The sequence below is a fragment of the Mytilus galloprovincialis genome, chromosome 2 (genome assembly GCF_965363235.1).
Source record: "Mytilus galloprovincialis chromosome 2, xbMytGall1.hap1.1, whole genome shotgun sequence".
Taxonomy (NCBI): Eukaryota; Metazoa; Mollusca; class Bivalvia; order Mytilida; family Mytilidae; genus Mytilus; species Mytilus galloprovincialis.
Window position 1 is genome coordinate 53945130 of NC_134839.1, and position 12457 is coordinate 53957586.

Here is a 12457-nt window from a genome sequence, read left to right on the forward strand (position 1 = left end):
TGTGATTTAGATATTTTATTATGGTTATAAAATGTTGGTTTAATTGGATATTTGTCTGCTATTTCCAATTCGTTGTTGATTATAAATTGTTTTAAAAACATATCTCTTAATCTGTTGTCTCTATGAAGTGATGCATTTAAATCTCCACAAAGCATTATTTGATATTTTTCCTGATATTTTTCAATTATCTCTTCCAGCTGAGCTAGCATATCTTTATACTTGTCATCACAATTTTCATTTCCTGATGGCATGTATACATTTATCAAGCATATTGGCTGCTCTTTCGTATTCACTGTTAGTACAATTATGCGTTCATTTCCATCTGGCATATATTTCACTGCATTGTCAAAATTTCGTACGATGATCGCACATTGATTGTCTGTCGTACGGCAGTGGTACGTTCGTCGTGCAACATATTTTCGTTGTATTTAGAATACAATTCGGCGGGAATGAATCTTTGGAAAAACATATCGTCTACCGTTTAAACAGGATGGCTATTTCATCAGAACGATTATGCTTGGCCCTGCTGAATAGGCGCCTTGGCGGACTACAACAAGAGCAAAATATGGTCCTGTTAGTGTTAATTCGAGCCTGTGAACAGTATAGGAACCAGCGAAACGCCCGACGTTGGTGGGTTAGGCCATGGATCATACGGCGCCTGATGTTTGTATAGTACACTGATGTGAGATTTGTAGCGGGAATCTGCCGGTGATTTCGTTGGATTCATGCGGATGGAGCATGGCATGATTCAAGAGCTTTTGTTGAGAGTCGCATCACAGTGGCACGACAGTCGTACGACAGTGACAATCCGACACGCGCATCCCATGACATGAAAACCTGAAAAATAGCCCCAAACAACTCACGACTGTCACACGACCGACTTGCGACAAACCCACGATAGTACAATTACAATTCTTTTTTTCTGTCTTGTACCCATCGTGGACATGTCGTAGCTGATGTGACCACTCGAAATATTTTTTTGACTTTTTGCACGACAGCGCCACGACAACTATTTTATACATCTTCCACGACAAAAAATCGTCCGATCTGTTGTGACCGGGGCTTAAAGAGTAGAAAAGTCAAATGTTTCAATACTATTGTAAGATGAAAGAGTCTAAGATTGTATGAACTCAAGCAGATCTTTGGAATTTTCAAGTATCGGATTCACTAATGATTGCTGCAGGTGAGACAAACATCTTTTGACTAAGAAGTACGATATGGATCATATAAAAGACTTCTCGGAGTCTGGATCACCCACCAGTCAAAACTCCGATTTTGTATAAGTTTAAACTGATATTTTTTTTCTGATCACATTAGGGACAATAACTCCCAATAGGTTCATCCATTGGTTTTGGGCATATTGGCATTTTTACAGATGTTGCAATGCTCATTTTTATGCCCCCATTTATGGGCATTATGTTTTCTGGTCTGTGCGTCCGTTCGTTCGTTCGTTATTCCGTCCGTACGTCTGTCCCGCTTCAGGTTAAACTTTTTGGTCGAGGTAGTTTTTGATGAAGTTGAAGTCCAATCAACTTGAAACTTAGTAAACATGTTCCCTATGATATGATCTTTCTAATTCTAATGACAAATTAGAGATTTTATCCCATTTTCATGGTCCACTGAACATAGAAAATGATAGTGCGGATTGGGCATCCATGTACTTGGGACACATTCTTGTTCTTGATAGTATCTACCTATCCTACTTTTCAAAATACACGTAATATGCACAACTTGAAAATTGGTCAAAAACTAGACAAATGATTGTCTTAGGAAAATATTAAGTAGGTAGATTTTGGAATTCCAAGTTGTTTGCCCTTATAATATTTTATCTATCTATTAAGGTTTTCCGGATACTTGACAGTAAATGCAATTAGCCCGTTTATTCTATTTTTATTCATGGCAGTCATGTTGATTGAATGGTAGGAACAACATTTTTTTTTCTAGATGCCCTAAGGATCATTCAATTGAAGTTTGTTGAAATTGGTTCAGTAGCTTAAAAAAATCCTTTTATAAAAGTAAAGAACTAGGATAGATGACCATTTCCAAGTAATGGCAATAAAGCTTGTATGACCCTTTAGGGCCAGTTAGCTAAAACTGAAATAAAGATACACATCAGGTATGAAAGATTGATTTGTGTGATTTATTAGGTTAGGAGCCACTTTTTATCCATTCACATTCTGTCCTGGCGGTCAGCTTTATTGGAAAGCATCATGGTATAAGAAGTGTTTATTATGGCTTAACTGATTTCAATAATTGTATATTAAAAAGCTACATTTATAGATTATCATTGGTCATCTCAACGAGAAATAGCAATAAAGAATATTTATCCATCAATGCCGCATGTTATTATATATCAAATCTTGTGCAGCTATGACTTGAATTGTTTGGTGTTCTAACTAAATTTATACAAAGTATCATATAGCCTGATGTTGGTATCCTGGAAAAACAAAAGGGAAGTTTAGGCAGGGCCGTAACTAGCCTCTTTTATTAGTGAGGCAAAACATATTTCGCGGAGCGCAGCGAGGCGAAAAATTTTTGGCGAGGGGTCTGGGGCCGCTTAAGGCCCCCAGGAGCTCCGAGAAAAATAACTCAAAATCGTGCATTCTGAGCGTTTCCCAGACTCTTTCTTACATGGAAACGCAATTAAATTTTAGCTATTTTTTTTCGACATTTTTCTTGTCTCAAAGTAAAGATATATATTCATTGTAATTTTAGACTTTTAGGTTTTACGGGGACAACATTGAAACTAGACCAATATGTAGGATAAAACAAAAATCATAATTCTCATAATCATTAAAACCGTATCTGTCTGTCTGTTCTTGTCTTGTATTTTGCTTAGACCTTGGTGATATTTTTTATGACTAGATTTAAATATAGTGACAGTGCAGTATTATAATTTAAGTACTAGTACTGCTTAAGTCGACACTATGGACCATATTGACCTTGTTTTACGGTACATTTATTAATGATTCTTTCATTGTTGAAGACCCTCCAACAACTATCAAGATGAAGAATGGGAATAAAAACTTTGACCATTGATCATTTGTATTTTTTCTATGCATTGACTTTGTGTGAGATTAGGTCCCCTGCAAGTTTACTCCATATTCCTATATTTTCTGTTAAAGGGTCTGAACACGAATTAATGCAAGTTAGTTAACACTTCAATGTAAAAGGTCATGTGGCAATACATTGATGTTTTTATATAGACGATTTGATACGATTTGATACCGGGAAATTGATGATTCTACTTTAATTTAAACCATGTCAGCTGTCTAGACAACCGATCTACAAAAAAAATAGCCAGTTCTGTATTCTTTAATATCAAGTTCAATTCTCCATGCAGAAACGACCATTTATTTTCTGTGTCCAGTAGCATCGTATATTCTTTCTAGCACAATATCTGGACATCGGTGGATATGCAACATTGCAAAACCACGTTTACAAATGAAAATCAACACTCAGACTATAGCCATACAGAGAAAAAAATGAACAAAAGATAAACCCGAGACACAGAAGTACAAACAATAGACCATCAACTCTGAAAACTAAAAGTAAAATAGAAACATTGATCACGAAAAACATGCAGGGGCGACATGATGTCATTAGAGAGTGAAGAGAACTTGCTTCTTGCTTCTCCGTGAAAACAATTTGATATGAAGGCAATCTTTTGTTTCAGCTTTTTTTTTTTTTTTTTTTTAAATCTCCAACATGAGGCATTTGCCTCATTTGCCTCAATGTAGTTACAGCCCTGTTAGGCGTTGGCATGTCGATTACTTATCCTATAAGGAGTAATCCAATGGTTGCAATTATATAGGCATTTTGTAGATCTAATTTTGCTGATCATTTTTACTGTTTCAGTTTCTACCTTTCATAGTTTTCAAGACGATAGGCAAAATATAGAAATTTTGTCAAAATTATTATTAAAGGGCATTACTATAAGAAGTCATTCAATTGTTAGTCTGAAGAGCATTTTTGCAGATTTTGTAAATAAAATTCAGTATTTACTTTAAATTCAGAAATTATTGCGAATTTTTTTTATTGCGAAAATTGCGACAGAGTTGTAAACGCAATAATTTAAACTCTCATTTTCAAATATTTTATATAACCTAAACAGGGTTGTTCTCAAAATCGTAAAAATTAAAATCGCATTTTAGTCTCAAATGACAAAATCACAATAATAAATGCACGCAATAATTTCTGAATTTACAGTAGTTACACGTTTGTATGGCTGAACAAATAGAATTACAGGCATCAGCTTAACCTAAATAATTCACTACCTTACATGGCTACATTAATAATGCCTGAATGCATGGGCAATGCAAAATCATCAATCCTCCAATCTTTCAGAAATAACTCAGGATTTACCCTTCTTGATAAATTTGAGTTGACTGTTCATTGGTCACCCCATATGGCATCAATCAAAATCAATGATTTTTGAAGTTTTTTTGGTGTAAAGGGAATTTAGGCCCTCACAAGTAGGAGAGACCAATTACAGGGAGGCAACCAATTATTCAGGGCTATATAAAAATAGTCCAGTATATTTTGTTTTCTATATGTAGGGTACATACTATTCTGATACTATCAACTAATAATATATGATATATAACAACAAATCAAATATGATAATGTTTAATTCATTTCTCTAGCTAATAACTTAAACATAACTTAATAAGCTTATAATGATAAAAATAGTTCTGCAGTCTTGTGTATGCAAAAAGTTCGGAAGTGTTTACGAGATTCAGTTTACATAAAATTTCATGATATATATGTAAATTATATTGTCTGAAAACATACAACATTGAATTCCTGCTACTTATATTTTGATTCCAATAAAATCAATACAATATTTATCATGAGTATACTCGGTATTTTTTCTAGATATCAATTGATGCATTCATATATAAGAGATCCAAGCACTTTTAAGCATAAAAATATCCAAATCTAAAGCACCTAAAATTTAAGCAGCATTTCGCCCTGCAATTTTAAAAGTAACAGCATACAAATAATTCAATTATAATTATAATTGTAAATTTAATTTTCCTTTCATCCGATCTGTAATTTTTGTAAACAACCTGTTCCCACAACCCTAGTCATGATTGATAAAGCATAATAAAATTGTTTGTAAAACGACATAAACTGAATATATTGTAGTAAAAATTGCACAAGATAAAGTCTGTCTATTATGGTTAGTTTATAAACATAGATTCCGTGAAATCGGTATAATCGTAGGCATCTGGTATTGTACGTCCCGTCTTGTCCACAAAAGGTTTCATCCGCTGTATACAATAATCTGCTTGATCTTTTGTAAGATTCTGAAAAATAAATAAAAGTTTATATTAGTTTCTTGGTATTTATTTCTTTTAAGATAATAGTTCAACTGATTGAAAATAAATCCCTGTGCCATTTTTCTTTTTTCTTTAGAAAGGTTACAAAAATGAACAGCACAGATATTATCAGCAGTGTGCATTAATAATCTCCATTTCTTAAAATTGTGTATTTTATTTTTTCTCTCTATTTTTTCTGCATTAAATTGACATTTAAATTTCATAAAATAAGAGAATACAACCTAAATCGGTTGCATAATCTTTCAATCATACAAATTTTGTTCAAGACATGTTTTAATGATATGAAGTTACTACCAGATACAATGTATATGTGTTCTATTTGGAAATATACAAATATCATAACTACAAGTAAATGATTTTCCTCTATTTGTCAGACCAATACTTACTGCATACAGCTCTTGTGCTGTAATAAACGGTTTATCTCCTGAAGTTAGGGCTTTGAAGGCTTCCACAACTTCAGAACTAGACTGTACATTTTCTGTTTCTCTACTTATCATAAATGCCATATACTCTTGTAATGATACCTGGCCATCTCTGAAATTATCAAATTATATATTGGTTTAACTTAAAACACAAAATCGTAATTCCTCGTTTTATTCTTCATTTGCCTTTTTTTTTGGTCTCTAATTTCTTTAATACCCAATCTGTTCAGCAAGTTTTTTTATTTTTTTATTTAATCAAAAGATTTATCCCTTTTCACTACAGAAATAAAATACTATACAAAGGAACAAACTTCGAAGATTTCATGGCATCTATTAATTTAACAAAAACTCAACTAAAAGCAAATACTATTAAAAAGGAACATGTAAGGCCTTTTAAAATTAGAAAGATAGTTCAATGAGTACTGTTCTATTAAACATGAAATCAATTTCCATTATAAAGTTTTATTTGTCTTTCATCTTCAAGAAGAATGGTTAGCATAGTTTTCATTATGCAAGTTATTACATCATTCAGACAACCCCATAAAACTTGAAGTGTCCTTTTATAATAATCAATACTCACATTTAAAACTCAAATAAAAGATTATTTGTACATTTTCATCTCAAACCAGTTCTATCATTAATACTACTATCAGATCAAAACTCAGACTTACCTGTTAGGATCTACCATATCTAATATGGCCTGGAATTCTGGATCAACTTGACCCTCGTCCACTACAGGAAGATCATATCCCAGGGCTCGGAGACAGGATTTAAATTCTTGGTGGTCTAATTTACCAGACTTATCTTTGTCAAAGTGCCTGCAAACAAAAATTAAAATTCATTGAAGCTAGTTATTTTTCCTTCTCAAATTGTAATATCTGGTTGATTGTAAAAATATTCTTTTTAATAATAATACTTTATTCCAAAAGCAAGTACAGCTTATAGGATATGCATTCAATTTTTGACAAATTAATAATACATGCACCATATTGCATAAACAGACATATGATAATAAAATGTTAACTACATTTAAATACATTAAATCACTCTTATACAATACAATTTCAAGTATAAGCAGAGTATGAAATTCATAAAATTATTAAAAGTTAGCAGCGTAATTTCTCCGCTAATTTCAAGTATCTACCAAGATTGTTCAGTTCTTTAATACTTTGTACAGAACAATTGTATCAATTTATAAGTAGAAGGGTGTCTCCAATAAAGAAGATGGTCATTTCAGATTTTTTTTGGCAGAGATTTATTACACTTTTCTATGTTGAACTGAATGTGTTCTTTTATTCATTTTAATGCAAATCAATATAGTCTATAAAAGTGGTTAAATATACATTAAACTACATAAGCAGTCTTAATTTAAAACATTTTCTATTAACAGTACATTTTTTCTGTGAGTTAACATTATCAAACATTATAAATGTATTGTGATTAAATCAACTAATTACTGACACATTCTATTTCTATTTTTTATACTTTTGAACTATCTGTGTATCTCAAATTCATGCAGTACATCAGTCATTCTCCTGTCACGTAAGAATTTTAACCTGATCTCATGTCAACAATTACTGATAAGACCAGTTAATTGAATAAGCACTTATGACAATGATAAATATCTGTGGTAATTAACTTACTTGAACATCATGCTGAATTCTCTCAGAGCATCTTCTGACACACCACTTCGGTTTCTGTAAGATAAAAATATCATGAAATATATCTGTCATTTTACTATATAAATTGCATTTCTCTAATTCTTTGACAACTTAACCCTTTCTGCACCCATTGTATAGAAAAATTTAATGAACATGTGGTTGCCAATAATCTTGGCAGATGATTGGCTGAGTTTCTGGGTCATAACCTTTATCAGCTCACTAGATGAATCGTAATGCTCTAAAAGGTGTTTTCAGATTTTGTCAACTTTGAAGAATGTAGTAGACACTCGAAGGGGATTTTCGTTTATCAAAATTGAAAATGTGTTTAATAATCATTAGAGAACCAGATTTCTACATATTTACTCAAGGATTATAGGATTAATTCAACCTCAATAGTTAAATTATCAATTTTAACGTCCAGGGCTAGGCTCGGACTTAACTATATGCCTTTTTTATGTTGATTTTGAATAATTGTTGATCCAAGATATATATATAACATTCATCTTATTGGAAAAAGATATCTTCTCTATCCAATATCTATTAAATTTCAAGTAAACGACAGACATATAAAAATATAATTGAATGTGGAGTGGTAAATATAGTTTGTCCTACCTTGCCTGTATCTGTTGTTCTAAGTTATGTTGCATTCTCATACCAAGCTGGTCTAACTGATCCCACTGTTGAGCTAGACCTACAGTACTGTGTTCTGTATATCTGAAAAACAAATTTAACAACATTTTTATGAACAAGAATTTAAATGGTGATAAATTTATATCTTTTACTTTTCAAATAATTCAGTTTTGTCTCATGTTGATATAATTGTTTTTGCTATTCACTATGCATGCAATTTTTTTTTTTTTATGATATTGAATACACTCAGGTTTCCCTGTGCTAGTTAAGATTCATTCGCCTTGTAGAGTCCATTTTTTCAATAACATGTTCTAGTCCTGAATATGCATAAAACAATCTGACACTAGATAATAAGTTCCCAACAATCAAACAAAATAACGTAGTATTTCATCTATAAGCCCAGAAGCCTTTTAAAATTTTCTGTTAATTACTAATCAGTTATAATTTGGGCTCTTAATTAAAAATGAGGTAATAGACAAAGATGTATTTCTATCTTTTTTCTCATTTCAGTCATTTTATTCCAATACAACATTTAGTATAATCAATTAATCATAACATTGTCCTTTTTCAGATGTTAAATCATTACGATTTGTTTACCTGTTGTCAAGAATGAGCCTCTCTTCCATTGCAGCACCAAGATCTTCTATACGTTTCAACTGACCCTTTTGTGCCCTGACCTCGTTAGATTTTTGTTTTGTAGCCTCTAATTGATCCTCTAGCGTTCCTGATCCTTCCATCATAGCAGATCTAAAGTTTTTAATATAAAAATAAATATTCAAGGTATTGAATATAAGAAAATACTTGCAGAAAGATGTCATAGGCAATAGTCTGATCATAGAAAAATATCAACAACCCTTTTTAAATTAAAACAATGAGGCATAATAAGTTATTGAAAATAAGCCTTTACTTTAAATAACTGATAATAAAATTCAAAAATATACAGAACAAAAATATTTCACAACAAAATTTGTAAATATCAAAGCAAGATTTAAATGTGAAGCTGCCAAATCTCAAGATGTATGGGGACTTATTTGACCCTTATTTACATAAAAGACATAACTGATAAAAAAAAACAAAAAAACACAAAATTTGTTATGGACAAAAGCCATGTCATCAAATGTCTTATACATTTATTAGTACAAGTGGTCAGTTCTATTCAGATCGCATAAGGATGCTAGCTCTTCAAAAGGAAGTTGATTCACATGTAGTTTCACATTTTAAATGTCTTTACAATGTCACCCCAAAACATATTAGAGGTGCCCATTGAAATTTATTAGTCCTCCAAATATCTGTATAGAATCAACCACTTGTACAAGAAATTTTATCAGGTAATCGCTAACAGAAAGCAAATGTTATTTTGTCTTTGTAAAATTACAGAAATAAATCATGCCTGTCCTGAAACTAAAACCCTTTAAAAATAAAATGAAAATACATGCAATTTTCGCAATAAAAATAAACCTATCATTTAAGTTAGTAGTCCTGATTTTAATATTGAAATTCATTCCTTTAACACACATTGAATGCCAAACTAAGCTGATGATAACTCATCATGCTGGAAGTCTAACATCTAATACACTGCAACTTCTACTTAATATATGTTACATTCTCATGGGAATACTTTTATGGAAGTTTCTTTAAGAGGTCAAAAGGTAAAGCTTAAATTTGTATACAAAAATACATTCTAACAGAGATAAAAAGCAAATAGGATTAATTATACTGATATTTCATACCGTCCTTTGTGTAATTTGCATATTTAGATTCCATATTAGAAAAAAAAACAAAAAACAAATATTCTGAAAATATTTTCTGAGCCAAAATATAATGGTCATATATAAAAGGACAGCAGTGGTTTGATTAGTACTACAAGTCTTCATAATGGCAGACAACATAAAAAGGAAAATCCCATGCCAAATATGAGATAAATAATAACCCTTCCAGGAGCCACATTCTGTAGAACGGAAAATATACAATCAGAAAATCAAAATAGCAAGTAGAGTAAAGTTCACTCGAAAATTGAAGAAAGTCACACTTTAGTTTAAACTTTTTTCAGGTAAAAGAAACATAACTCTTATTTCAAAAATATTCATAACAAATAGAGTAAAGTTCATTCAAAAGAGTTGAAGAAAGTCACACTCTAGTTTTAACTTTTTCAGGTAAAAGAAACAGAACTCTTATTTCACAAAATAATCATAACAAATGCATTAGTCAGATAAACTCCTAGAGTTGTGTTAAGTCACTTCTTGAAACTTCTGCTTCAACATAACATAACATAACATAGGTCTATGTCTTTACTTGATGATAATATTTGGCAGGTTTTGAAGGTAACATCACCTGTATAAAATTAATTTATCACTATCATCTGAAAAGTATATGTCATTTTAGAAATCTTTCATTGATTTTTCTGCTCCTCATTCTCCACAAAATAGCTTTTGAGAATTCAACATATTGTCATATCTTATAAAATAGACATCAAATTCATTGAAGCCCAGAAAAGTTTTCTATATTACCTTGTAGCAGTAAGCCATGAATGGAAGGCATTGGCAGCTTGGGCAAACTGTTTCCTCAACTGATCGTTCTCCAATTGTCTTTTATGTTCATCCTCTAAATCTACATCTCTTTCCTTTAAGGAAAAATAAATATTATCATTTTCAAACATTTATATTTATAACTAGGAATAACTTGACTATGTTTGCTATTTTTCAACAGTACTGAAATGAAATGAGTACCTAACATCAAGTTAACATCCTGCAACTATAATTGTTTGCAAATCACTAGTTTCTAATTATCAAACCTAAGTAACAGGTCTTTTTAAAATAATCCTTACTTTTGAAATCTATTTTTTTCTCTGACTCCAGATGATTTTTTTATGTCCCCCCTTTTTTTATCTTTTTACATTTTACATTAACAGAATGTTACACCTAAAGTTTATAATGAAAAGAGACTGTATTTTCATCTGGTATGATTTAGAGGTCTTATTTTCATAGAATTGGGAAAAATCTGTTTTACAATTATTTTTCTCTTGTTTTCAAGTTTTCCTCGCCATATGAAGAAAACATGCGTACCTTAATGATCTTTTGTAGATTTCTCCATGTATCTTCCAAGGTATCCATTGTAAACCATGTGTATGGATTGGCTCCCACATCAAATGATTTAATCTGTTTGTCTAGGGCAGCAAGCTGGTTAAAATCTTCCTGTGCAGCACTCAAAGAGGCTTTAAACCCATCATGGGCTTCTATTAAGGCCTGCCAAAAAATCATAATTTTTATATCTATCTGATAATCTTCTTTTTTCTTCTTATCATAAAATGTATGCTAAAAATTGATTCCAATACAACACATAAAGTTGTTTTTTTCTTTCATTGAAATCATAATTACCAGTTGCAAATCAGTATTTCAGTGGCCTATTGCATTTTTTACTTGATATTGTGTTTCTTATGTCCCTTTAGAGTTAGCATCAAAATAAGGAGTTGTTGTATAATTTGCAATAAGATTGATAGTCGTTGTTTTAACGCCACTTTTGGGGCTATTTTATGGTGGCCAGTTTTTATTGGGAGGAAGCTAACGAGCCCAGAGAAAATCATCCACCTTGATAGGAAAACTGACAATCCTGGTCCATAGAGATTGGATTTCGAGTGCACCAGCACAAGTGGGATTCATACTCACAACCTCTGTGTTGACTTGCTATTAATTTTAGTCGTAGGTCTACTTAGACCAATTGGCTACTGAGGCCCCTGGCAATAAGACAACACAAAATGCAAAGCATGTAAACAACTTTGGGTCTATGTATAGCCTTCAACAATGAGCAGCACTGACACTAAATAATTACCTCTACATGGTCCCAGCATGACAAAATGTGAAATTCAAAAGCAACATTTATGTCAGATAGTAACCACCAACCACTGGACTACAGACTCCTGGCCTGAGTATAAATTTTACACCTCCTTCTAGAAATATTCCACTTTTTTCATCCTAATATGAGGAAATGCTCCTACTTTGAATAGACATTACAATATTATCTTGTTTGATTCTTTATCTTTGATATATTTTAACAAACTCTTACCTTAATTTCTTCTACAGAATTACATCTAACAGAATCTGTTAAATCTTCTTCGGCATTCTCAAACCAGCTGTTAAATGCAGAAGCTTTCTTGGCGAAAGTGAGGTACAGATCCTCGATTTGACGATACTGATCTTGTAAACGTAAAAGCCTCTGTTTACGGCTATCAGAATCACCCAAAAGCTTCTGCCACCTTAAAAAAATAAAATTTAAATGATAAAATTCAAATCAAATGAATTACTTTTCTTTTCTTTTAATATTGTCTGTTTTCAGCTGCATTAGTAATGGTACTTAAAATTGTTTTTTTCTTTAACGTCTGCAATCAAATGCATAGATTAAAATA

At 31.7% G+C, this 12457-nt stretch overlaps 1 protein-coding gene across 13 annotated transcripts in view; it reads right to left on the reverse strand.

Annotated features, from left to right (window-relative positions):
* Window positions 1–4613: 4613 nt before the first annotated feature.
* Window positions 4614–12457, reverse strand: part of LOC143063840 (spectrin alpha chain-like) — a 76937-nt gene continuing 69093 nt past the window's right edge. For 8 of the 13 annotated variants that reach the window (XM_076236235.1, XM_076236234.1, XM_076236237.1 and 5 more), the window contains 10 exons: window positions 12118–12307; window positions 11121–11300; window positions 10566–10678; window positions 9989–10006; window positions 8656–8805; window positions 8041–8142; window positions 7411–7464; window positions 6439–6585; window positions 5732–5879; window positions 4614–5312 (listed from right to left, as the gene is read on the reverse strand). In XM_076236235.1, coding sequence (XP_076092350.1) covers window positions 5187–5312; window positions 5732–5879; window positions 6439–6585; window positions 7411–7464; window positions 8041–8142; window positions 8656–8805; window positions 9989–10006; window positions 10566–10678; window positions 11121–11300; window positions 12118–12307 — 1228 coding nt within the window. In that variant the 3' untranslated portion in view covers window positions 4614–5186. The remainder of the gene's footprint in view (window positions 5313–5731; window positions 5880–6438; window positions 6586–7410; window positions 7465–8040; window positions 8143–8655; window positions 8806–9988; window positions 10007–10565; window positions 10679–11120; window positions 11301–12117; window positions 12308–12457) is intronic. The other 5 variants (XM_076236240.1, XM_076236232.1, XM_076236243.1 and 2 more) reach the window with 3 other exon arrangements.